Source organism: Stigmatopora argus, chromosome 12 (assembly GCF_051989625.1).
Source record: "Stigmatopora argus isolate UIUO_Sarg chromosome 12, RoL_Sarg_1.0, whole genome shotgun sequence".
In the NCBI taxonomy this organism is placed as follows: domain Eukaryota; kingdom Metazoa; phylum Chordata; class Actinopteri; order Syngnathiformes; family Syngnathidae; genus Stigmatopora; species Stigmatopora argus.
The window spans coordinates 7,743,611-7,771,466 of NC_135398.1; the positions used below are offsets into that span (position 1 = coordinate 7,743,611).

Below are 27,856 nucleotides of genomic sequence, written 5' to 3' on the forward strand. Positions count from 1 at the left end.
ACCCATTCTTCTCCTCCCGCTCCTCTTCCACGTTGTCCAATGCATCTGTCATGACACAAAGACAATTATTTCTCAACAGGGAAAAAACCCTTTGTATACTATGTCGTTTTTTGAGAAAAAAAACCCTTACTATACTATGTCGTTTTATGGAAAAAAAGCCTTACTATACCATGTTGTTTTTAAGGAATAAAGACTTACTATACAGTGCGTGGTTGTCCGTCTCCTTGTACCCTAAGATCGTCTGGCCACCGATTCAGGATGTCCCCCGCCTCTGGCCTGGAGACAAATGGGATTGGCTCCAGCATCCCCCGCTACCCTAATGAGGATAAAGCAGTTCAGAAAATGAGATGAGGCTTACTATACATGGTCATTTTTTTTAAAAGCCTGACTATACTATGTCGTTTTTTAGGGAAAAAACCTTACTATACTATGCTGTTTTTTTGGGGGGAAAAAAAGGCTTACTATACCATGTCGTTTTTTTAGGAAAAAAAGCCTTACCATACTATGTCATTTTTTAGGGAAAAAGACTTACTATACAGTGTGTGTGGTTGTCCATCTCCTTGTAACCCAAGATCGGCTGGCCACCGATTCAGGATGTCCGCCGCCTCTGGCCTGGAGACAAATGGGATTGGCTCCAGTATCCCCCGCTACCCTAATGAGGATAAAGCAGTTCAGAAAATGAGATAAGGCTTACTATACATGGTCATTTTTTTTAAAGCCTTACTATACTATGTCGTTTTTTTAGGGAAAAAAGCCTTACTATACTATGTCGTTTTTTTAGGAAAAAAAGCCTTACTATACTATGTTGTTTTTTAGGGAAAAAAGCATTACTATACTATGTCATTTTTTAAGAAAAAAAAAACCCTTACTATATTATGTCATTTTTAGGGAAAAAACCTTACTATACTATGTCATTTTTTTAGGAAAAAAACCCTTACTATATTATGTCGTTTTTTTAGGGAAAAAAGCCTTACTATACTATGCTGTTTTTTTGGGGGGGGAAAAAGCCTTACTATACTATGTCGTTTTTTTTTTAGAAAAAAAAGCCTTACTATACTATGTCGTTTTTTTTAGGAAAAAAAGCCTTACTATACTATGTTGTTTTTTAGGGAAAAAAACATTACTATACTATGTCATTTTTTAAGAAAAAAAAAACCCTTACTATATTATGTCATTCTTAGGGAAAAAACCTTACTATACTATGTCGTTTTTTTAGGAAAAAAAGGCTTACTATACCATGTCGTTTTTTAGGAAAAAAAGCCTTACTATACTATGTCGTTTTTTAGGGAAAAAACCCTTTGTATACTATGTCGTTTTTTGAGAAAAAAAAAAGCCTTACTATACTATGTCGTTTTTTAGGGAAAAAACCCTTTGTATACTATGTCGTTTTTTGATTAAAAAAAACCCTTACTATACTATGTCGTTTTTTAGGAAAAAAAGCCTTACTATACCATGTCGTTTTTAAGGAAAAAGACTTACTATACAGTGCGTGGTTGTCCGTCTCCTTGTACCCTAAGATCGTCTGGCCACCGATTCAGGATGTCCCCTGCCTCTGGCCTGGAGACAAATGGGATTGGCTCCAGCGTCCCCCGCTACCCTAATGAGGATAAAGCAGTTCAGAAAATGAGATGAGGCTTACTATACATGGTCATTTTTTTTAAAAGCCTTACTATACTTTCGTTTTTTTTAAGGGAAAAAAGCCTTACTATACCATGTCGTTTTTTAAGAAAAAAAGCCTTACTATACTATGTCATTTTTTTAGGAAAAAAAGCCTTACTATACTATGTTGTTTTTTAGGGAAAAAAAGCATTACTATACTATGTCATTTTTTAAGAAAAAAAAAACCTTAATATATTATGTCATTTTTAGGGAAAAAAACCTTACTATACTATGTCAATTTTTGGGGAAAATAGCCTTACTATACTATGTCATTTTTGGGGGGAAAAAGCCTTACTATACTATGTCGTTTTTTAGGTAAAAAAGCCTTACTATACTATGTCGTTTTTTTAGGAAAAAAAGCCTTACTATACTATGTCGTTTTTTTAAGAAAAAAAGCCTTACTATACTATGTCGTTTTTTAGGGAAAAAAACCTTACTATACTATGCTGTTTTTTTTTTTTTTTTGGAAAAAAAGGCTTACTATACCATGTCGTTTTTTAGGAAAAAAAGCCTTACTATACTATGTCGTTTTTTAGGGAAAAAACCCTTTGTATACTATGTCGTTTTTTAAGAAAAAAAAAGCCTTACTATACTATGTCGTTTTTTATAGGGAAAAAAACCTTTGTATACTATGTCGTTTTTTGAGAAAAAAAAAACTTACTATACTATGTCGTTTTTAGGAAAAAAAGCCTTACTATACTATTTCGTTTTTTAGGGAAAAAAAGCCTTACTATACCATGTCGTTTTTAAGGAAAAAAGACTTACTATACAGTGCGTGGTTGTCCGTCTCCTTGTACCCTAAGATCGTCTGGCCACCGATTCAGGATGTCCCCCGCCTCTGGCCTGGAGACAAATGGGATTGGCTCCAGCATCCCCCGCTACCCTAATGAGGATAAAGCAGTTCAGAAAATGAGATGAGGCTTACTATACATGGTCATTTTTTTAAAAGCCTGACTATACTATGTCGTTTTTTTAGGGAAAAAAACTTACTATACTATGCTGTTTTTTTTTTGGAAAAAAAGGCTTACTAAACCATGTCGTTTTTTAGGAAAAAAAGCCTTACTATATTATGTCATTCTTAGGGAAAAAACCTTACTATACTAAGTCGTTTTTTTTAGGAAAAAAAAGCCTTACTATACTATGTCGTTTTTTAAGAAAAAAAAAAACCTTACTATATTATGTCATTTTTAGGGAAAAAAAAGCCTTACTATACTATGTCGTTTTTTTAGGAAAAAAAGCCTTACTATATTATGTCGTTTTTTTAGGGAAAAAAGCCTTACTATACTATGCTGTTTTTTTGAGGGGAAAAAAAAGCCTTACTATACTATGTCGTTTTTTTTTAAGAAAAAAAGCCTTACTATACTATGTCGTTTTTTAGGGAAAAAACCTTACTATACTATGCTGTGCTGTTTTTTTTTTAGGAAAAAAAGGCTTACTATACCATGTCGTTTTTTTTAGGAAAAAAAGCCTTACCATACTATGTCGTTTTTTAGGGAAAAAACCCTTTGTATGCTATGGCGTTTTTAAAGAAAAAAAAGCCTTACTATACTATGTCGTTTTTTAGGGAAAAAAACCCTTTGTATACTATGTCGTTTTCTGAGAAAAAAAAACCCTTACTATACTATGTCGTTTTTTTAGGAAAAAAAACCCTTACTATACTATGTCGTTTTTTAGGGAAAAAAAGCCTTACTATACCATGTCGTTTTTTAGGAAAAAAACCCTTTGTATACTATGTCGTTTTTGAAGGAAAAAAAAAGGCTTACTATACCATGTCGTTTTTTAGGAAAAAAAGCCTTACTATACTATGTCGTTTTTTAGGGAAAAAACCCTTTGTATACTATGTCGTTTTTTAAGAAAAAAAAAGCCTTACGATACTATGTCGTTTTTTAAGAAAAAAAAAGCCTTACTATACTATGTCGTTTTTTAGGGAAAAAACCCTTTGTATACTATGTCGTTTTTTGAGAAAAAAAGCCTTACTATACCATGTCGTTTTTAAGGAAAAAAGACTTACTATACAGTGCGTGGTTGTCCGTCTCCTTGTACCCTAAGATCGTCTGGCCACCGATTCAGGATGTCCCCCGCCTCTGGCCTGGAGACAAATGGGATTGGCTCCAGCATCCCCCGCTACCCTAATGAGGATAAAGCAGTTCAGAAAATGAGATGAGGCTTACTATATATGGTCATTTTTTTTTAAAAGCCTTACTATACTATGTCGTTTTTTTTAGGGAAAAAAGCCTTACTATACTATGTCGTTTTTTTAGAAAAAAAAAGCCTTACTATACTATGTCGTTTTTTAGGGAAAAAAGCATTACTATACTATGTCATTTTTTAAGAAAAAAAAACCCTTACTATATTATGTCATTCTTAGGGAAAAAACCTTACTATACTAAGTCGTTTTTTTAGGAAAAATAGGCTTACTATACCATGTCGTTTTTTAGCAAAAAAAAGCCTTACTATACTATGTCGTTTTTTAGGGAAAAAACCCTTTGTATACTATGTCGTTTTTTAAGAAAAAAAAAGCCTTACTATACTATGTCGTTTTTTAGGGAAAAAACCCTTTGTATACTATGTCGTTTTTTAAGAAAAAAAAGCCTTACTATACTATGTTGTTTTTTAGGGGAAAAAAGCATTACTATACTGTCATTTTTTAAGAAAAAAAAAACCTTAATATATTATGTCATTTTTAGGGAAAAAAACCTTACTATACTATGTCGTTTTTTGGGGAAAATAGCCTTACTATACTATGTCATTTTTTGGGGGAAAAAGCCTTACTATACTATGTCGTTTTTTAGGTAAAAAAGCCTTACTATACTATGTCGTTTTTTTAGGAAAAAAAGCCTTACTATACTATGTCGTTTTTTTAAGAAAAAAAGCCTTACTATACTATGTCGTTTTTTAGGGAAAAAAACCTTACTATACTATGCTGTTTTTTTTTTTTTTTGGAAAAAAAGGCTTACTATACCATGTCGTTTTTTAGGAAAAAAAGCCTTACTATACTATGTCGTTTTTTAGGGAAAAAACCCTTTGTATACTATGTCGTTTTTTAAGAAAAAAAAAGCCTTACTATACTATGTCGTTTTTTATAGGGAAAAAAACCTTTGTATACTATGTCGTTTTTTGAGAAAAAAAAAACTTACTATACTATGTCGTTTTTAGGAAAAAAAGCCTTACTATACTATTTCGTTTTTTAGGGAAAAAAAGCCTTACTATACCATGTCGTTTTTAAGGAAAAAAGACTTACTATACAGTGCGTGGTTGTCCGTCTCCTTGTACCCTAAGATCGTCTGGCCACCGATTCAGGATGTCCCCCGCCTCTGGCCTGGAGACAAATGGGATTGGCTCCAGCATCCCCCGCTACCCTAATGAGGATAAAGCAGTTCAGAAAATGAGATGAGGCTTACTATACATGGTCATTTTTTTAAAAGCCTGACTATACTATGTCGTTTTTTTAGGGAAAAAAACTTACTATACTATGCTGTTTTTTTTTTAGGAAAAAAAGGCTTACTAAACCATGTCGTTTTTTAGGAAAAAAAGCCTTACTATATTATGTCATTCTTAGGGAAAAAACCTTACTATACTAAGTCGTTTTTTTTAGGAAAAAAAAGCCTTACTATACTATGTCGTTTTTTAAGAAAAAAAAACCCTTACTATATTATGTCATTTTTAGGGAAAAAAAAGCCTTACTATACTATGTCGTTTTTTTAGGAAAAAAAGCCTTACTATATTATGTCGTTTTTTTTAGGGAAAAAAGCCTTACTATACTATGCTGTTTTTTTGAGGGGAAAAAAAGCCTTACTATACTATGTCGTTTTTTTTTAAGAAAAAAAGCCTTACTATACTATGTCGTTTTTTAGGGAAAAAACCTTACTATACTATGCTGTGCTGTTTTTTTTTAGGAAAAAAAGGCTTACTATACCATGTCGTTTTTTTAGGAAAAAAAGCCTTACCATACTATGTCGTTTTTTAGGGAAAAAACCCTTTGTATGCTATGGCGTTTTTAAAGAAAAAAAAGCCTTACTATACTATGTCGTTTTTTAGGGAAAAAAACCCTTTGTATACTATGTCGTTTTCTGAGGAAAAAAAACCCTTACTATACTATGTCGTTTTTTTAGGAAAAAAAACCCTTACTATACTATGTCGTTTTTTAGGGAAAAAAAGCCTTACTATACCATGTCGTTTTTTAGGAAAAAAACCCTTTGTATACTATGTCGTTTTTGAAGGAAAAAAAAAGGCTTACTATACCATGTCGTTTTTTAGGAAAAAAAGCCTTACTATACTATGTCGTTTTTTAGGGAAAAAACCCTTTGTATACTATGTCGTTTTCTAAGAAAAAAAAAAGCCTTACGATACTATGTCGTTTTTTAAGAAAAAAAAAGCCTTACTATACTATGTCGTTTTTTAGGGAAAAAACCCTTTGTATACTATGTCGTTTTTTGAGAAAAAAAGCCTTACTATACCATGTCGTTTTTAAGGAAAAAAGACTTACTATACAGTGCGTGGTTGTCCGTCTCCTTGTACCCTAAGATCGTCTGGCCACCGATTCAGGATGTCCCCCGCCTCTGGCCTGGAGACAAATGGGATTGGCTCCAGCATCCCCCGCTACCCTAATGAGGATAAAGCAGTTCAGAAAATGAGATGAGGCTTACTATATATGGTCATTTTTTTTTAAAAGCCTTACTATACTATGTCGTTTTTTTTAGGGAAAAAAGCCTTACTATACTATGTCGTTTTTTTAGAAAAAAAAAGCCTTACTATACTATGTCGTTTTTTAGGGAAAAAAGCATTACTATACTATGTCATTTTTTAAGAAAAAAAAAACCTTACTATATTATGTCATTCTTAGGGAAAAAACCTTACTATACTAAGTCGTTTTTTTTAGGAAAAATAGGCTTACTATACCATGTCGTTTTTTAGGAAAAAAAAGCCTTACTATACTATGTCGTTTTTTAGGGAAAAAACCCTTTGTATACTATGTCGTTTTTTAAGAAAAAAAAAGCCTTACTATACTATGTCGTTTTTTAGGGAAAAAACCCTTTGTATACTATGTCGTTTTTTAAGAAAAAAAGCCTTACTATACTATGTCGTTTTTTAGGGAAAAAACCCTTTGTATACTATGTCGTTTTTTGAGAAAAAAAAAACCTTACTATACTATGTCGTTTTTTAGGAAAAAAAGCCTTACTATACCATGTCGTTTTTAAGGAAAAAAGACTTACTATACAATGCGTGGTTGTCCGTCTCCTTGTACCCTAAGATCGTCTGGCCACCGATTCAGGATGTCCCCCGCCTCTGGCCTGGAGACAAATGGGATTGGCTCCAGCATCCCCCGCTACCCTAATGAGGATAAAGCAGTTCAGAAAATGAGATGAGGCTTACTATACATGGTCATTTTTTTTAAAAGCCTTACTATACTAGGTCGTTTTTTTTAGGGAAAAAAGCCTTACTATACTATGTCGTTTTTTAAGAAGAAAAAAACCTTACTATATTATGTCGTTTTTTAAGAAAAAAAAGCCTTACTATACTATGTCGTTTTTTAAGAAAAAAAGCCTTACTATACTATGTCGTTTTTTTAGGAAAAAAAGCCTTACTATACTATGTTGTTTTTTAGAGAAAAAAAACATTACTATACTATGTCATTTTTTAAGAAAAAAAAAACCCTTACTATATTATGTCATTTTTAGGGAAAAAAACCTTACTATACTATGTCGTTTTTTTAGGAAAAAAAGCCTTACTATACTATGTCGTTTTTTTAGGAAAAAAAGCCTTACTATACTATGTTGTTTTTTAGAGAAAAAAAACATTACTATACTATGTCATTTTTTAAGAAAAAAAAAACCCTTACTATATTATGTCATTTTTAGGGAAAAAAACCTTACTATACTATGTCGTTTTTTTAGGAAAAAAAGCCTTACTATACTATGTCGTTTTTTTAGGAAAAAAAGCCTTATTATATTATGTCGTTTTTTTAGGGAAAAAAGCCTTACTATACTATGCTGTTTTTTTGGGGGAAAAAAAGCCTTACTATACTGTCGTTTTTTTAAGAAAAAAAGCCTTACTATACTATGTCGTTTTTTAAAGGAAAAAACCTTACTATACTATGCTGTTTTTTTTTTTTTTAGGAAAAAAAGGCTTACTATACCATGTCGTTTTTTTAGGAAAAAAAGCCTTACCATACTATGTCGTTTTTTAGGGAAAAAACCCTTTGTATACTATGGCGTTTTTAAAGAAAAAAAAGCCTTACTATACTATGTCGTTTTTAAGGGAAAAAAAACCTTTGTATACTATGTCGTTTTCTGAGAAAAAAAAACCTTACTATACTATGTCGTTTTTTAGGGAAAAAAAGCCTTACTATACCATGTCGTTTTTTAGGAAAAAAAACCTTTGTATACTATGTCGTTTTTTAAGAAAAAAGCCTTACTATACTATGTCGTTTTTAAGGGAAAAAACCCTTTGTATACTATGTCGTTTTTTGAGAAAAAAAAACCTTACTATACTATGTCGTTTTTTTAGGAAAAAAAGCCTTTACTATACTATGTCGTTTTTTAGGGAAAAAAAGCCTTACTATACCATGTCGTTTTTAAGGAAAAAAGACTTACTATACAGTGCGTGGTTGTCCGTCTCCTTGTACCCTAAGATCGTCTGGCCACCGATTCAGGATGTCCCCCGCCTCTGGCCTGGAGACAAATGGGATTGGCTCCAGCATCCCCCACTACCCTAATGAGGATAAACAGTTCAGAAAATGAGATGAGGCTTACTATACATGGTCATTTTTTTTTAAAGCCTTACTATACTATGTCGTTTTTTTAGGGGAAAAAGCCTTACTATACTATGTCGTTTTTTAAGAAAAAAAGCCTTACTATACTATGTCATTTTTTTTAGGAAAAAAAGCCTTACTATACTATGTTGTTTTTTAGGGAAAAAAGCATTACTACACTATGTCATTTTTTAAGAAAAAAAAAGCCTTACAATATTATGTCATTTTTAGGGGAAAAACCTTACTATACTATGTCGTTTTTAGGGAAAAAAAGCCTTACTATACTATGTCGTTTTTTTAGAAAAAAAAGCCTTACTATATTATGTCGTTTTTTTAGGGAAAAAAGCCTTACTATACTATGTCGTTTTTTTAAGAAAAAAAGCCTTACTATACTACGTCGTTTTTAGGGAAAAAACCTTACTATACTATGCTGTTTTTTTTTTTGGGAAAAAAAGGCTTACTATACCATGTCGTTTTTTTAGGGAAAAAACCCTTTGTATACTATGTCGTTTTTTAAGAAAAAAAAGCCTTATTATACCATGTCGTTTTTTAGGAAAAAAAGCCTTACTATACTATGTCGTTTTTTAGGGAAAAAACCCTTTGTATACTATGTCGTTTTTTAAGAAAAAAAAAGCCTTACTATACTATGTCGTTTTTTAGGGAAAAAACCCTTTGTATACTATGTCGTTTTTTGAGAAAAAAAAACCTTACTATACTATGTCGTTTTTTAGGGAAAAAAAGCCTTACTATACTATGTCGTTTTTTAGGGGAAAAAAAGCCTTACTATACCATGTCCTTTTTAAGGAAAAAAGACTTACTATACAGTGCGTGGTTGTCCGTCTCCTTGTACCCTAAGATCGTCTGGCCACCGATTCAGGATGTCCCCCGCCTCTGGCCTGGAGACAAATGGGATTGGCTCCAGCATCCCCCGCTACCCTAATGAGGATAAAGCAGTTCAGAAAATGAGATGAGGCTTACTATACAATGTATAGTTAGGGTCCGTCCGTTTCGTCCCTGCCGTCCGTCCGTCCGTGCCGTCCGTCCGTCCCTGCCGTCCGTCCGTCCCTGCCGTCTGTCCGTCCATCCATGCCGTCCGTCCGTCCATGCCGTCCGTCCGTCCGTCCATGCCGTCCGTCCGTCCATGCCGTCCGTCCGTCCGTCCATGCCGTCCGTCCGTCCATGCCGTCCGTCCGTCCGTCCATGCCGTCCGTCCGTCCATGCCGTCCGTCCGTCCATGCCGTCCGTCCGTCCATGCCGTCCGTCCGTCCATGCCGTCCGTCCGTCCATGCCGTCCGTCCATCCATGCCGTCCAGGTTGAACTTCACTTTAGTGTCCCGGAGGTACTGAGCCAGGCCGGCGTGGTGCAGTCAGACCAGGTGGCCCAGGCCTTTTAGAACTCAAGCCGCTGTCCAGGAAGATGTCCGTCAACTTAAAAAAGCCACACAGGGACAGAGTTTAGTCTGCTTTCTAAACAAACATGTATAGCCTTAATTCCATCGTGTACATACACTACAACAAGTGCATGCCATACAATGTGTGTCAATCAATCACATTTGCATTTAACATCATTAACCAAAACTTTGAGCCCATTCGCACCGACAAATAAGTGTATTTTTACAAACAAAATCATAGGAGTATGAACATTAGCTTAACTAACGCTCATTTAGCATCCACAATAAAGTACAGTTAGAAGCACTACGTGGACTCCCTGCTAGTGTAGCGATTAGCCACTCGCGGCTAGCGCTAGCCTCGTGCTAATCGCTCATTAGCATGATATTTCCACACAAAAAAAGACAGTTGGAATCCCGTAACAATAACCACCGCGTTAAGAACACCGCTCGGTTCTTATGAATACTTGCCCAATACATAATTTAGCAAAATAACATTAAAATTTAAGCTTGAGGTTTAACCTTAACCCATGCTTGCTTAGCGGAGCTCAACATGGCGATCTTCAGCTCAAACTAAAGGCACAATTGTTCACTATAACAAGTAAGTAACTCGTAAGACATCAAAATAAAAGCACACTTGTTCATTATAACAAGCAACTAACTCGTAAGACATTAAAATAAATGTTAAAACCATTGTTATACCTGACTGGCGTGCAATATGTCTGCGATACAGTGTGCCTAGCCCCACCACCTGAAGTCATTTGAAGTTAATCAGCGTGTTTTCGTCTCAGTGCCCTGTGATTGGCTGGCAAGCCATAGTTGGCCGTGATAGGCTCCAGCATCCCTGCAACCCCTGCGAAGTAAAGCGGTGCGGAAAATTATTGAATCAATGAATGATTTATTTTGAAAAACGGAATTATATCGGCACCATAAGATGGACCAGAGCTATTTTGTATAGCTACCAAAGAGATGTGTATTCTCAAAACAATAAAACTGAATACAGTATAAACCATTACACACACATATATATATATATATATATATATATATATATATATATATATATATATATGGAGGCTTACTATACAATGTATAGTTAGGATATATACATATATATATATCTGTGTAATGGTTTAATTTGAAACTGCTGTATTCAGTTTTATTGAACCCATATATATATATATATATATATATATATATATATATATATATATATATATATATATATATATATATATTCTCGTCCTTAAAAGCCAAAAGTCAATATGTACTTGACTATTTGACTGTGCTTTCAAAGTAAACCATTACACGCGTATCTGTGTCTGTGCGCGTGTCTGTGTCTGTGCGCGTGTCTGTGTCTGTGCGCGCGCGTGTCTGTGCGCGCGCGTGTCTGTGCGCGCGTGTGTCTGTGCGCACGCGTGTCTGTGCGCGTGGGTCTGTGCGCGCGTCTGTGCGCGCGTCTGTGTGTATGTGTGATGGTTTACTTTGAAACCGCAGTCAAATAGTCAAATACATATTAACTTTTGGATTTTTAGGAAGAGAAAATGACTAGAGTCCAACCATTATGACTAATTTGTGGCATCCAGGAGCTAAAATCTGTCATCACCGCTGGCTAAAACTGCCAGCTGGATTTACAAACAGTGGAAACACCCAGAAAACAAGCACACTGTATAGCAGGGGTAGGGAACCTATGGCTCGGGAGCCATATGTGGCTCTTTTGATGGGTGTATATGGCTCTCTGCTAACCTGTGTGGTAAAATATGGGAACCGCTGGTGAGAGACCACCTAAGCCCCGAACACACCAATGAGAGCGTCACACTGGCGCCGACACTATCTTTAGCGCATTTTTAATCATAATTTTTCTTCATTATACTCTTCTGCATGCTTACTCTCATTGATACTCATTGATTAGCAGCAGTGAAAAAATATTCTTAAAAGAATTAAGACTTTTTTACTTTCAAAATGGTGAAATGATTAATAAATGCACACATTTTCATGTATTTTTACTTTTAAATTCTGAGTATGGCTCTCAAGGAATAATGTTTGAAAATATGAATTGTTTATGGCTCTCTTTGTCAAAAAGGTTCCCGACCCCTGCTGTATAGTAAGGCTTTTTTTCCCTTGAAACATTTTTAAAGTTGTTTAACAATCGCCGCCAGTGTCTCCGTCAAGGCAAAAAAAATAATTTCTGCGTCATCATACATTTTTCCCTGACCATTTATTTAACCGTATGTCCGCAATATGTATGGATTGGAGATCTGTCACGTAAAGTTAAATTGAAAAAGGTCCTTGGCGGAGGCGATTGTTGTTGTTTTTTTTGTAAGAGGTCACTCTAAAAGTATTCATCCTGAAATGTTCCATGATATTTTTCTTCCCGGCTGGGTTTAAGTCGGGGGATAATCGTTTAGCGTTTACATAGTGCTTTTTCATTTGCCATTTTTTGGGACGGATCGTAACGATCACCTCCTCGCCGTCACCAATTAGCTGGGGGGTGGGCAAAGGGTTTGTAGAAGCAACGGGGGTTGGACTGCAAGAGAAGCACCTGACGGCAATCCACTGATTGCACTTGCAGGACACTAGTATTGTGGAAAGCTTTGCTCTTTATGAAAACCTACATTTTGTGGAATAGTTTGAAATGAAAGCTTAGTTTTATGGGATGCTATGCCTTTACATCAAATCAAAAGCCTTTAGTGTCATCATACACCGCTGCATATAATGAAATGGGTGAAATATTCAACAAAGGTGCTCTTAAATGAGTCAAAATGGTCTAAAGTCTGCATTTTGATGGCCAACGTTTACAATAGGTCCAGAAAAAGACTTGGACTGGCTTGGAGAGTCTACAACAGTGGTCCTCGAGGGCCGCTGTGGGTTGGGCCAGCATTTTGTTCCGAAACATCCAGCACACACTCGGTCGGACTCAGTTGAAGCAACGGGGGTTGGGCTGCAAGAAGCACCTGACGGCAATCCACTGATTGCACTTGTAGGACACTAGTATTGTGGAAAGCTTTGCTCTTTATGAAAACCTACATTTTGTGGAATAATTTGAAATGAAAGCTTAGTTTTATGGGATGCTATGGCTTTACATCAAATCAAAAGCCTTTAGTGTCATCATACACCGCTGCATATAATGAAATGGGTAAAATATAATTCAACAAAGGTGCTCTTAAATGAGTCAAAATGGTCAAAAGTCTGCATTTTGATGGCCAACGTTTACAATAGGTCCAGAAAAAGACTTGGACTGGCTTGGAGAGTCTGCAACAGGGGTCCTCGAGGGCCGCTGTGGGTTGGGCCAGCATTTTTTTTTCGAAACATCCAGCACAGACTCGGTCGGACTCAGTTGAAGCAACGGGGGTTGGGCTGCAAGAAGCACCTGACGGCAATCCACTGATTGCACTTGTAGGACACTAGTATTGTGGAAAGCTTGCTCTTTAGGAAAACCTACATTTTCTGGAATAGTTTGAAATGAAAGCCTAGTCTTATGGGATGCTACGCCTTTATATCAAATCAAATCAAATGTACGTATGTATCAAAAATACGACCAAGTAAGGCTTTTTTAAAATTAAAAAACGACATAGTATAGTCAGGCTTTTTTTCTAAAAATACGACCATGTATAGTAAGGCTTTTTCTCCTAAAAAACGACCATGTATAGTAAGGCTTTTTTCCTTAAAAAAACAACAACATAGTATAGTAAGGCTTTTTTTCAACAACAACAAAAAACCGAACGTGTATATATAGTAAGGTTTTTTTATTTAAAAAAATGACCATGTTTAGTAAGGCATTTTTACATGAAAAAATACCATGTACAGTCAGGGAATTTTTTACAGACAAAAACGACCATTTATACTATAAGTCTAGACTCTAGACTCTAGAGTCTAGAGTGAAGGACGGGATTATTATCAAACTTGCAAGATATAATATAATAATAATAATAATAATCGGACATAGGCCCTGTCGTCATCATCAACAACAAAAGCCTACTTGTCATCACACCCAAAAACTGCGCATGACGAAATTGGTAATGCTTTATAAGGTCGGAGGTCAGAGAAGTGAGAAAAGCCATGACTTGATAAAAGAATAGACCATTTAACACATCTTTGGTCTCAAGATGAAGAGTGAAAACATTTTGTTGAGTCTGTAGTGGACACTCCTAAATATGGTGATTCTTTGAGTTTGGCTGCTTAGGCCAAACTGGTATGCTCTATCTGTGTGCTCCGTTAGTTTTCTCTCTTTTTCCCTTTGGCTGAATTGACTGCCTTAGACGTCCTCATTTTTATTAACTACCCCAGTGTGATTATATTAATCATACACAAATTAGCAACGCAGGTGTACCTTGAAAAGTGAGTAAAGGCAAACAAAGCCGACAATATTGAGTGGTTTACTTGCACTGACGACATAATCCCAGCTATATTTGTCTCGTTGATAGAGCTGAGTGGAACTTGGCAGGCGACTCTAAAGCTTTGTTTCTCCCATGCTGCCTCACAGGATGCGTAGCAGCACCGCTACGAAGCCTCCGGGGGTAAAGAGGCGTCCAAAAAAAACTGGGCTATGACACGGGTCAGGCCCCTGTACTTTACGTAAAAGAGGCCCAAAGGGCGCCATTAATACACTCAAATCAGGAGGTTACTACAGGACGTTGGCCGCCATTTACTTATCTTGCCACATCTGCTGTCGCTTTCTCTTTCTCACATAGTTTTCAAATATTTGACACCGCTTCAAATAATTGAAGCGAGTTGAGGCAAGTTTTGCAAAGTAAGTTCAACTTGGGCCCTGAAGGGAGTTTTTTGGAAGGGAAAAAAAGTGGAACGTTGTAAATGTAAAACCTTATTCGGCATTTGGACTGGACTTGGATGTCTATCGCAGTCAATGGTGGTTAAATAAGTGGTTCATTTGTACATGGAAGGATTGAGCTGTTGGAACAGTGTGGTCAAATGTTATATGTCGGATTGTTCCCTTTGAAGCAAATTCATTGAAACCAATGAAATAGTTCATCTATAAATTCAGTAGGTGTTTTTGTAAAAGTAATAACAATAATATTAATAAATTACCAGCCTTGGTTTCACTTCACATAACCAAAAGCTAAAAAGGCCATTTTCAGGCTGCCAGCTAGTCGAATTGGACGTCCATCGCCGTCAACCGCACTAAAACGCCCTCATTCGCTCGCAGTCTGGATCAATTCACACAAATTCCTCGCCAAAACCGCCTTTAAGTGCAGGAGAAGGCTGGAATTGCTGAGTTTTTCTGGAAATACTTGAAAGGTGGCTCAAAAGCCCGCACGATCAAACGGCACTGGCGTGGGAGCCGGACTACCGCAAGCGGGAAAAATAAGCAGTAAAAGGGAAAGGCTGTTGGATGGCGCGCCGCAAAAAGTCAAACAGGTCTGTTGATTGGCTTTTAAAAGCCAGCCAAAGGCGGGGGAGACTTCGCCGTGCGAAGGTCGTGAAAACAAAGCAGGCATTTATTTTTCACATTCTCCATCTCCCCTGCCTCGCGCACGTCTTTTCGCCCACAATTCATATGCCACGGCGTCACCGCACGACAACAGCAGGTGCGAACGCAGACGAGATGTCAACAAATTGGACTGAACTCTGGCCCAGCTGCTCATCCGTGGTTTCATGCGCAGGTTATGTGTGGTGGTAGTTAGTAAAAGGGGGGAATTGATATTGAAAAGACCATTTCACGGCAATAGACGTTTCGAATGGGAAAATGGACGGATGTCTGTTGACGTCAATGGTAGCCAAATGTGAGGTTGCATAAGAAAATAAAGGTGCAAAATATACATGGGCCACATTTAGGTCTTTATGCAAATTTATTTGTATACTTATTATTATAAAAATGTGTTGATTTTATTTTTTGTTTGTTTGTTAATTTGATGATGAGTTCAAATAGTTCTTTTTTTTTTTTTTTACTTAATTCTACCAATGTAGGCCAAACAGCCCGGTTTCTTACCGGACATTTTCAACCATTAACAAAGCACTTGTTACTTCCCGGATTGGCAAAGATTAACACGGATTAAGAAGGTTAATAAATGAGTTAACTGAGCAGATGGTCAAGGTCACAGCTTTCATGCGAAGTGTCAAAAGCATGACAGACGTTAAGTAGGTGTTTTTTTCCTTAATTCCTAGAGTCTATTTTAAAAAAAAAACAATTCTGCAATTGGGGGGAAAATATTATTACATGATCATGTGAATTTGATTTTCCATTTTGATGTGATCAGTGAGAAAATTGTTGTTTCTCTTTTGCATTTAAAAATACACTTACTGTTTATATGGCTATGCATTATTGCATTATTTGGAAAAGGCAGGAGTCAAGACTATTTAATCATATAATAAGTAATATTGCCACATTTTGATCTAGCAATTTATCACATTAAAACGTGCAAGTAATGTTAAGATGTCATATTTACCATGTTAAAACCTCAAAAATTGATGTTAAACATGCAACCTTTCAGATTATGAAAACCATAACGCAACATGAAACGTATGGTATTAAATGTGTCATTTAAATGAAATCCTAAAACCACTGTTGTTCAAAATTGTACCATAACCTTTTTAGGTGAAAACACGCTACTTATCACGGTATAACATAAAACGTATCAAGTCATAACGTGATAACGAACCTTTCTTTTCTGCCGTGGTAAATTGCTAACACGTTCGTGTCATTACGACCAATTTAATAGCGTTCCGAATGCTTGCTTGGAATTTTCCACAAGAGGTCAATTAGTCCATGGGAATCCTACGCGGAACCATCTGGGGGTGGAATGAGGCGGGGCGGAAGTGGGCTCTACTTCTGGAACCACAAAAGAGGCCTTTGCTAAACTTTGGGGAGAGAAAGTTGGCACCTTGGAGACATCTTGGTCAGAACAGAAAGACTTCCTTGGGCTATTTGTGCAAATCCCCTGACATCTTAGCTATGCTTTTTACGTGATTTGAAGCATGGGATCTGTCTTAGACCTTCGACAAATTCCCGTTTTATATTTCACTCGGGGAATGTAATCGTCTTGAATAAATCTCGCAGGAAGCCTCATTTCCAAATGACCTTCTTTCTCAGACTCGCATGAGCTCTCTCCGCTTTATTGAGAATAATCATAATAAGCAAACTTTTCCCTCTTTCATTCACTTTTCCGACTCTCATTGATACTCATTGATTAGCAACAGCGTAACAAAAAATTCAGAGACTTTCAAATTTGTGAAGCGAGTAAAAAAAGCACACATTTTCATGTATGTTGACTTTTACATTCGGAGGAATAACATTTAAAAAATATGAATTGTTTATGGCTCTCTCAAAAAGGTTCCTGACCCCTGGTTGACCTTAAAATAGCCCAAAACAGACACAGAGTCACGTGGAAAGGCCCCAAAATTAGCAGGAGCCGACAAACGAACAACCGGAAAGTCGCTCAAAATCAAAAGGAAATGATCCAAAAATGTCCCTAAAGTAACCTGTAAGTACTCTAAAATGGAAATGGGGGAAAAAAACTGACGCAAAACTTTTTGGCCCAAAAATCAACAGGTCCGAACCACATGAGATCTAGTTACCATTAATGTGCTCACTGAACCAAACTGAGTCGAACACCCTTTTTTATAGACTATATATAAATAAATATATTCGTTAATGTGTACATGGTGTACTTTTCTGCATCACGCCAGCTGAGAGGCTCATTTGGCTCAGGAACTGACAGAAACTGAAACTGAAATCGATTTTGGTATGGGACAGTGACCAAAAAAAATTGTATCATGTTCATGCCACTACATGTCTATTGTTATGATAAATGATTTTTTGCGCGTTTTAGTGCAAAGCATGTGAAAAAGAGGGGGAACTCGGTTTTTTATCACGCATTAGCCACTGGGGGGCGGTTTTGAGCTTCATTGGACTGTTGAGATGGGAAAACAGGTGGAAATGATCAAATGCGTAGATGTCAGCAACAAAGTGGATTTTTCCCCCCCATCTTAAATGTATTCATTTATGATTAACTCATTAACTGCCATTGACGATGGTAGCGGTCCACTCCAAGGGTTCCGTTCAATACTATTATTTAACCCTTTAAAGGCCAAACCACTCAATTATTGACAACAAAATTCTTTAACTCTGAGCCTTTAATGATTCCTTGAACAAAAAGACTACAACATTTCAAATATAATTTCTGAGAAATTTGTATCATATTTAAATGATACGTCCATTTTTATCAGGTGGAAAAATTATAACATCGATCCAAATTCATGTATCAAATATTGTCAAGAAATGTCATGTCTCAATCATTTTTTTTAAACATGTGTTTTTATGTGAGATTCATCTGACCGATGTATGAGTGGCCCTTTTGGATGTCTTTATATTAAGTTAAGTTAAGTTAATTATGTTTTGTTTGGTGTATTTTTATACTTGATGATTTTATTTGAGATTTCCACTTTGTTGTATTTTCTTCATTTTCCAGACTCAATAATTATCTCCCAGATTAAGAAAATCGGCCATTTACAAATACCTATTTTAATGTTATTTTCTTTTAATTAACATTCCGAATCATTTCTAATTTTACAGAGTTACAAAGGTGACAAACATGTAGAAGAGAATCCAGGAACACCATTGCTGAGGATTTTCTGCATTTCGTATTCACCACTTGGAATGTTGAGGTAACTCACCCCCATTTTTTTTAAATACATTTATTACACTCATTATCATCCCCCACGGGTGAATAATCAATTGGGAAGAACGAGAGCACCCGTAAATCCAGAGTCCTGGCCCATAATTTTGCTCAAGGGCCCATTCAGGGCTTGGCAGTCGCTGCTATAATATTTCATATCAATATAACGCCTTGAAGTATACGATAGTACGTGGGCCATTTATCCATTTATGATTCAGAGAGAGGGAATTGTCCAACTTTTGTTCTCTTAATCTTCTGCTCCATGACTAAGAACTGGACTCGTAAGGGAACTACAGATGTTCCCGGCTCGGAATGTGGGTAAAAGGTCAGCATGCCGGTTGGGATGGGAGCGGCCATTTTGGGAAATTGAATAAGCAGATGTGCTCAAGTGTCGATCTGTCACTGATTAGGAAAAGCGCAGCTGGCCCAAACTATTTTCGGACCCGTTCCGCTCTCGTCTATTCCATCGTGCTGAATTTAATAACGATTTTGGATGGATTATTTACTATAAGGTTGCTAATAACACCATAATGGCATTGTTCATATGACCAATAGCATTTATTTCATAGGTTATAATAAAAAAATCGGTTGGATGCTTTGCCCAATAGAAAAAAAAGGATGCTTGGCTCAATAGAATATGCGGTTCAATAAAATCTGTGTGATAGAGTAGGCGAAAAATGAAATATTGCTATGGATTATGGGAAAGTATGTCTGGCTCTTTAACTGGCAGTTAATTGCTAGCCGTTGTGGAGCTTTTCGACAGATTATTCACAATGTTTTTTGATGATAAATTTGCCAAATGAAAGTAATCAACAGTAAAACATGGTCTTGTTTTTTTTTTTTAAATGAAAATGCACCAACTTTTCTTAGAAATGTCGACTGACACACTGAGCTGATCTCATTCACTCTTTGCAAATATTTTCACACTTAGTCACTTTTTTCCAAATAATTAACTCACTGGTTGCCATTGAAAGCAATAGACGCCTTCTCTTGTTCTTTCATGCCGACCTCCCTCACCAAATGGTTTGGACGCCGATTGCCATCAACGGCCGCCGATGAATTTAAATCAAATTTCTCAAATATTGTCATCATCCGCTACCGTTTCCCGTAGACGCTACGGCCAGAGGGCTATTTTATGCCAGGAACTCGGAAGTTTTGGAAAATCCAGATGGAAAAAGCACGTCGGCTTTGGCGTGGCTAGAGAGAGAGTACAAACCATGTTTGTTACATTCCAGACGCAAAAGCGAGGGCTGCTAATTCCTCTGCCGCAACCGAATTTGGCCCCAGGCCCGGCGGCAGTCAGCGGTTACCTTTCACCTACTTAGTCTGCGTCGGCTGTGGACAGGAAAGGGTTAAGGCTGCTCTGTTCTGGCTTTGTCTTGTAACACTGTGTTACGTACAGCTCCCAGCAGAGGTTGTAAAAAAAACAGCTTGTAGCTTGTGATGTGGCCCTTTTTTTGTGCTGTGAACTTTCCCCTAATTCTCACACTGGTTCAGCCTCCCGTGATCTGTATATGTTCTTTGACGCCATCATTGACAGAAAATTCAATGTCATTTTCTGGTTCACCAGAAGATGAAAAGCAAAAGAGGTTTTTAGTCGATTATAAGATGAGCAAGTCAATTTATCGGTGATGTCATTGGCATTTTTAAGCACAGTAGAGTCCCAAAACTTTTGGAAATGGCATTGACGGTAATAGTGGAAGTGGAGTTGTTTTGAAAATGAACTTTTTTTTGGATTGGCCGCAGAGTAACTATGGTCTTATTGGCGCTTAAAAGACTGAAACCAAGGAAATAGATCAACAATCTTCAATATTTGTCATAAATGAACATTGGCTGCTATTGACATGATAGACCTGCAATCCATTTTGAACCACGAGAGGCTGGCGGCAAACATATTCAGATTCAAAATGGATTACGCGGCTATCTTCGCCAATGGCAGCCGATGATTATATTTGTTTCTTAACAGTATCCAAGCAAGTCGGAATTTAGAGTTTGACACTTTGAGCATAGGACGCTATGTTAAGATCATTCCTATTAGCGTGTCTATGACGTTTTGCATTTTATATTAGCATTGGGCTAGCAGACTTTTGTAGGACAAAAACTCTTTGCGCTCAAGACCACACTATCCAAGACCAAGACTTTGTTAAAAAATCTTAACGCTTTTATGAACAAATTATATCCTTTTTCCCCCCTCCCATTTAACTCATGGTTTGCCATTTATAGCGCTAGACGTCTAATCCAATTTGACTGGACTGTATTTCAATGATGTGAAACTAAATCTACGTTTTTCATCTTCATTTCATTTTTTTTTTTAATCCTCAATGTGTTCATTTACAAATGTATTTACGATATATACATATAAGCAATTACTCATATTTACTAAGCTTCTTTACAGGATGGTTAATATTCAATGTTATTTGCGCTATAGTAAAATGGCTTCGAATAATTTCACATTGAGTTTTTTTTTTTTTACTAAAACCTCCGTTGACACCTGTTGTTTGACACATTTGCATTTTAGTTTAGAAAAAAACTGATTTAATATCTCCATCGGAAGGAATATCCCGTTATGTTGCCGTGTGGTACATTATCGTACATGTTGTGTCCAAAGAGAGGCGCACATTTTGTTCTATCACCGTCCTTTTGTGTCTCTCACATGAATAGTTAACAGAGGCGGAGGAGGGAATGAAATCCGAGCGAGGGAGCGACAGCGCCCCCCTCCTTCTCCGGGGCGGGCCAATGGCGAGCCGTCGGCGGCCCAGATGCCGGCGTCCGCGGCGGTATATAAGAAGTCGCGCTCGGACGGAGACTCCACAGCTCATTCATTCAAAGCCCAGAGCGACGAGAAGGAGGAGAAGAAAAAGAGACACCTGAGGACAATGAAGACCACCCTAGCCACCTTGAGTCTGTGCCTGGCGCTGGCCATGGCCACGGGCTTCCCTTTGGAGAAGGAGAAGCGGGTGCAGTTCGCCGCCTGGGACGACGTCAACGTCATCGCCCACGGCCTGCTGCAGCTGGGCCAGGGGCTGAAAGAGCACGTGGACAAGACCAAAGTCCAGATGAGGGACATCTTCGCCAAGATCAAGGTCTACAACCGCACCCTGAGCGAGCTGGGCAAGGAGAGTCAGAGGCTGAGGGCCGACGGCGAGGCCCTCAAGGCCAGGGCCCGGGGACTGGAGGACCGGGAGGGCCAGCTGCTCAACGTCACCGCCGAGCTCAGGGAGAAGACGGACGAGATGCGGCAGGAAGGGACCTCGGTCAGGGACCGGCTCAGGCGGCTGGAGGAGAGGCTGGAGAATCCGCCGCCGGCCCGCGCCAACAACTCGACGGAAGCGCACGCCGTCCAGGTAAGCGTACTTGAGATTCGTTTGGCGCTTTTCGCAGAAACTGTCGTGGGGAGTCGATTTTGGGAGATAACACCTCTCTAATATGTCATCCACTTTTCAAATTGGCTTTTCACGATGAGGTGGTGAATCCCGATCAAGAAATGTTGGTATTTTTCCAAATATATATGGCAAAACGTCTTTTAAAATGAAGTTTCATGACTGCAACAACTAAAATGTTTTCAAAAAGACCCTCCTTTCATTTTTGGCTATCGATTTTTTGCCTTTTTTCAAGGGAAACTGGTGCAAGTTCATATAAATGTTTCTCATAGTTGTTTTTTGTTGTAGTTTTTGTAATCATTTCTCACTGACGGCCATTGACGTCTAATCAAATTACAAAAAACATGGCACTAAGTACGTGAGTATCTGCTGGATGCGCGTGAAGACAAATGTGCATGCCGCACAATCTTTCACTTTACAAGTCACGCACAGACAGACAAATTACTGCAACTTTATAGAGCACCACTTATGCGTAAGAGATTTTTTAGTGCTGAGGTGGAAACTTCCGCGCACTCTTTCGAGTTACATAACCACCAATTGTGGTGGGGAGACTTGTTGCAGTTTTTCTTTGATGAAAATGATGCATTCATCCGGATTTTGTTGGTTTGAAATGCTTGCTTTTTTCTTTTAGATGATGCTGGAGGCTCAAAACAGACGCATCGACGATCTGATGGCACGGATGAGACTCCAGCAGGAGAAGCTGGACAAGCAGAACGTGCGAATTAGAACTCTGCAAAGTCAGGTGTGCAGATTTCACATTTGTTTTTGGTCTGTCACATATAGAAAGTCAGAGTCTTCTGATATTTTTTTAACAATGAGTTTTAACTTAGTTTCAGTTTTTCATCATTTTGCTTCGTTACTGTCACTTTACCGCAAACAATTTAGCATCAACTGTAGTGTTTCTACTCACAAAGGCTTTTTTAGTGACATTGGCTTTTCTGGATTTGTTTAGATTCAACAGTCGAAGCAGCGACCGTTGGGGAACAGCGACGGCTTCCCCGCCAATGGCGCGGCCGAGCAACGCGACTCTCCAGTCGGTAAGTAAAAGCCAAAAAGCATCCTCTTAAATCCGCTCTGACACTCCGCTTTAAGCGGAGTGCACCCAATCCGACGCCAAACGCGGCCGGCCATCTGTCGGCGGGGAAGCTTACATCGTTAGCAATTACGATCAAGGGCCGCCGTTCGATTGGGAAGCACGCTTTTTCGCTCAGCTTGACGCCGGCACGCAGCAGATGCAATTTGAGCGTCTTCATTAGGATGAAACAATGGGGTGTTAGGCAAGGCCACTTTACTTGTAAAGCTCCAATTAAAGGCTATTGTCGTCGGGCTCGTATTTGGAAAAACATACCCAGAACCCTAAAAATCGAGAAATGCGACCAAACCACGAAATCCTATAAAAGACAAAATCTGACTCTATCCCGATGTTTAGCCGAAAAAAAGTTTGAGTCTATCTTTTCCGCTTCTTTTGTAATAATAATAATATTAATTATTGTCAAGTGGCTGAAAGAATAGGGGAATTTTAACTTAAAATAACAATATGTATAGTCTACAATTTAGGTCTCCGTAAATGAAAGTGTTATTTCATTGTCATTCTAAAGAACACCAAAATGAACATTTTTGATTTGATTGAATTCATACCAGCCCTCCCAGTCCAATTGGCATGGACGTCTATGGCCTCGAATGGCGCCCAAAGCCGATCCCACGGGTTAAAGTTCTCCCTTTTTATTATTCTCTTACATCAGGACAAATAAGAAGGCAGCTTGTTTGACAAAATGCCAAGTGGGGTAAAGTTCGCTGGTCTCTGGAGCGTTCATTCGGGGTCACCGGCGGAAAGCGGCTTTCTCCTCCCTCCCTCCCTCCCGCCGATCATTTAGCTTTTTCCTGGAATACAATTTGTTCCTGCAAACTTTGACAACTATTTTAAGAGACATCCCACTTTGTCGCACGCGTATCCATCCAGAAGGAGTAACCTTTCCCCTAGTTCTGTCAGGGAGTCAGACAATTCCCCCCACCTCTCGTTCGTACCTCCTCCTCCTCCTCTTCGTCACGCTCTCATTTGAATGAGTAAGAAGTATGCTAAAGTTCAGGAGAACCCCCTGCCCCGAAGCGGCACGCGGCCGTCCCCGGCCAAGGGTTCAAACTTGCGGGTCAGAGGTCGAGGCAAGCTTCCACTTGAACAATAAACAACAGGATACAACAGCACTATTCAGATATATTTTTAGCTATGGATTATCTTCCAATATATTCGCTTTGGTCATCGAGAAAAGAGTCCCAATCATCGTAGGCAAAAACTGCTGCAAAAAATAAAATGAGGTACTGAGAACTCATCTTCCTTGGCGGCTTCCACATCCTCGTTTGACCCCTACGTTATAAACCCGACTGCAAATATAACAACAGACCCCCCCCCCCAATACACACACACACACACAATCCCCCCGCCCGTCACTCAGCACCCACCCACGGAACACACAGTGGCCACGCAGCAGCCACGCACGACGACGTCAGCGACAGGCCGCCGCGCACGTGAGGAAAGCATGCCCGAGGAAGCCGCTGGGGGGGGTCGGAATTCTCGGGTGGGGGTTGAGGTATGCAAAGGAGGGGAGCAATTGATTTAAGGGAAGCGTGCTCCGGGCGGGAACTGGGAGAAAGGTCGTATTTATTGCCACGGGAGAAATTCTCACGCCACGTTTGGTTGCTTGCTGAGTCTAGCAGACAAGATAACAACGATAGGTTTATTTGCAAACATTACGACGAGTGCCCTACTTCTGAAATACCGTATTCGGAAGGGGAGATATTCAAAGGTTGCTTCAAGAACATAATAGTACATTCAAAAGGCCAATCTTTTACGTAAGATAACAATCCTCTTGAAATTCAAACTCCCAAATTTAAAGTAAAAGGAGGCTCTTTAAACGACTAAAGAATTTTTGCTCAACCAAACCGATATTTAGAAAATTCGCAAAGTGCGAATGAGAACGTCGCAAGTTTGTATTTTTGTGATACTTTTCTCAAAATGTTAGCAACAATTTATTGATTTTCTTCGGTGAATCTTTCCAGAAATGGCATCCGACTGCCACGAGCTATTCTTGCGAGGCGAGACCACCAGCGGGGTCTACACTATCCAGCCGGAGAACATTGAACCATTCCAAGTCCTCTGCCAAATGACAGCCGGTGAGCGAATCTTAAACTTTGACTTCGAATTTTTTTTCCCATCTGAGTTTCCCAAATAACACAATTGCGTCTTTTCAGATGGCGGTTGGACGGTTGTCCAAAAGCGGCAAGACGGTTCGGTGGATTTTGACCAGCAGTGGTCTGCCTACGAGAAAGGCTTCGGCAACCTCAACGGTACGTTTACACACATGGCGTAACGATACATTTTTGTCTAAAAGAGCCATATTCCAGCTTTAAAAATGGCATCTTTTTTAAAATCGCGTTAATGCAACTGGCTAACATCGTATTAAATTGTGGCAGACTGTCATATCGATAAAAATATATCGTGGCATGAAATCGACAGCTGTAAATTGTCTACCGTAATTACTCGAATATAACGCACACTCGAAAATAACACGCAGGTAATTTTGGGCCAAAAACATCTGGAAAAACGCAGTAATCGAATATAGTGCGCACCTAAAATTTCCCGCTGACGAAAATCAGAAATCTTACCTTTTTTTCTTCGTTTCACGATTGTTTTGTTCAAACAAATGTATTCATTAGAATCCTTCAAATGAAGAGTCCAAATCAGAATCTTTAAATAGTCTCTGCAGATATTCCTCTCTCTCTTTGTCTGTCCTCTCATCCGTCTCCTCATACATCTGTTCGTTGAGAATCCTATCAACGTCCACGCTTCCTTCATCCACTTCCTCTTCCTCCCACAACACATCATCCGATTGGCTTTACGAGATGACGTAAAATCCGTGCGTCGGCTTTAGGAGATGACGTAAAATCCGTGCGTCAAAGTGAGTTTGACAATGCTTTTTTCGATCGAAAATTTGTAATTTATTTTAGTTATTGATTATAACACTGAACTGAGAGAGGGTGAACTGAGACGAGTAAATTATATTGATTTATAACATTTAAACAGTTCATAGTCCACAAAGTGTCGCCTTCTAGTGGTCGTTTTTGGAATTGCAAGTATTTATTGGGGTAAGGTGAGGATAATTCTGCAGCAACTCACTGACTGGCGTATCATTTGTGCTTGTGTTGTTTAGGAGAATTCTGGTTGGGACTGGAAAAGATGCACGCCATGGCCAAAAATGGCGGCTACGTCCTCAAAATGGAGCTGTCCGACTGGGGCAACGACGTGGCGTCCATCAGCCTCCCGTTTCAACTGGGCGGAGGAGAGAGCAAGTACTTGCTCCAGATCCAGGACGGGGGTGCCGCATTCGGTCCTCTGGAGAGGGCGCTGGCATCCGACGCCGCTGCCGGGCTTCCGTTTTCCACCCGCGACCAGGACAACGACCTCAAAAAGGACACCAACTGTGCCAAACATCTTTCTGGTGAGCATTGAAAACAAAGATGTTTGTTGTTAAGCTAGGATTTAGCATGTCGATTGTGTCATTGGACTACAAATCTAAAGGGTTATCCATGTTATCGTAAGCAAACTTTGAAGCAGGTGGCAGAAAGTCAACCGATGTTCAAAAATATTGCTGAAAATACACTTGTATACTGGCAGTTAAAATTTTAATATTAAACAAAATGCAGAACACAATTAGTTTCAAGCTAACAATGTAAAATACAATTGACAGGCTAATGAAAGGAGTGTCCATGTTATGGTAGTTCGATAAATGGGTATTCAATCACAAACATGCCAAAAAAAGTATTTATAAGGAAAAATACTTCACACATTTTTTTCAAACATTTCACCACACCATTAAATAGCTGGAAACTAAACTTAAGAAAAATGCACATCTTTAATTTTAAAATGGATTTTAGAGCCTCAGTGAGATTTGGTCTTGGACAGAATTTATTAGAACAAGTTTTTGAGTAGCAATCATTGTCAAATAAAGTAATGTACCATTATATTCTGTACGTCCTCGATGTACGCCATTATTAAAAATGTTTTTTTATTAAATTAAAATGACCTTAACGCCACTTAGCCGAGAAAAGCCTTAGCAGGAAAAAGAAGTACTACTTACCGTATGTTTTCACATTTCGATATTTTTACTTGATACATTTTGAGACGATATTCCTTCTTTTTCTAGGCGGCTGGTGGTTCAGTAACTGTGGCCAGTCCAACCTGAACGGGAGATTCTTCCAAAGCCCACCACCCAAACAACGGCACCAGAGGAAGCAGTGCATCTTCTGGAAGACATGGAGGGGGCGATACTATCCCCTCAAGTCCAGCACCATCATGATGGCCCCCGCCGTGTCCGTGGTTGAGGACAAGTCGTAAATGCTGACAGTCACGGTGAGAAAAACGGAGCCACAAGTTGAGGAGAAAGATGGAGATTCTGGACTATTCTATTCTTTCTTTTTTTGGTAGAACTCTCTTAAAGCGCTTGGAAGTTTGAAGCCAAGCGCAAGTCGCAATCGCGACGACAAATTTTCTGACTAGTCAAGACTCATCGGCAATGATTGGATGCTGATATGCAGCACCAGAAAAGGGGTATAGATGTCCAATCCTTTTAAACTGGGAGGGTCCGTCGGGACGTTCACGACGATGGCGGCCAATGAGGTAGCGTGAAAATTTCAACTATTTAATTCAAAGAAACAACAAATTAGGTTAGTAAAAGACAACAAATTTCCCATTTCGCGCAGGGTGTTTTTTTATGCGGACCAAAAATGTGATTTTTGCTTAGTAAGCATGAGAGTGATGCGGTTCAAGTGGGGGGGGGGGGGGTCTTAGCGGTCAAAGTTGAAATCACTGTATACTGACGAGGCTTCAAAAGGTGTTTGAGACAAATGTCAGCGCCGTTCTGATGAAAAGCATTCTGGGTTGATGTCGTTATATATTCTTCACTGTTTTTAGGGGGGGAGATTTGCACATTTTGAGTCATATTGACTTCTTTAAGCAAGTCGTAGTAGAGCGTAACAAGGAATACTATTGTT

General features: G+C 38.6%; 1 protein-coding gene and 2 long non-coding RNA genes across 3 annotated transcripts; 1 reads left to right on the forward strand and 2 right to left on the reverse strand.

The window, feature by feature from the left end:
• Window positions 1–3: 3 nt before the first annotated feature.
• On the reverse strand, window positions 4–9,493 carry LOC144085790 (uncharacterized). Its single transcript, XR_013304274.1, has 11 exons — window positions 9,229–9,493; window positions 8,253–8,370; window positions 6,873–6,990; window positions 6,146–6,263; window positions 4,901–5,018; window positions 3,671–3,788; window positions 2,425–2,542; window positions 1,480–1,597; window positions 533–652; window positions 199–316; window positions 4–45 (listed from the first exon to the last, which is right to left on the reverse strand). It is a non-coding gene; the product is annotated as an uncharacterized LOC144085790 (long non-coding RNA).
• A 52-nt stretch (window positions 9,494–9,545) lies between these two features.
• On the reverse strand, window positions 9,546–25,854 carry LOC144085797 (uncharacterized). The gene is made up of 3 exons (XR_013304275.1): window positions 25,472–25,854; window positions 10,501–10,651; window positions 9,546–9,838 (listed from the first exon to the last, which is right to left on the reverse strand). It is a non-coding gene; the product is annotated as an uncharacterized LOC144085797 (long non-coding RNA).
• On the forward strand, window positions 21,176–27,631 carry angptl4 (angiopoietin-like 4). The gene is made up of 7 exons (XM_077615437.1): window positions 21,176–21,775; window positions 22,443–22,553; window positions 22,764–22,848; window positions 24,866–24,979; window positions 25,058–25,153; window positions 26,017–26,304; window positions 27,010–27,631. The coding sequence occupies exons 1-7, from the start codon at window positions 21,191–21,193 to the stop codon at window positions 27,198–27,200; spliced, it is 1,470 nt and encodes a 489-aa protein (XP_077471563.1). The 5' UTR covers window positions 21,176–21,190; the 3' UTR covers window positions 27,201–27,631.
• The last annotated feature ends 225 nt before the right edge of the window (window positions 27,632–27,856 follow it).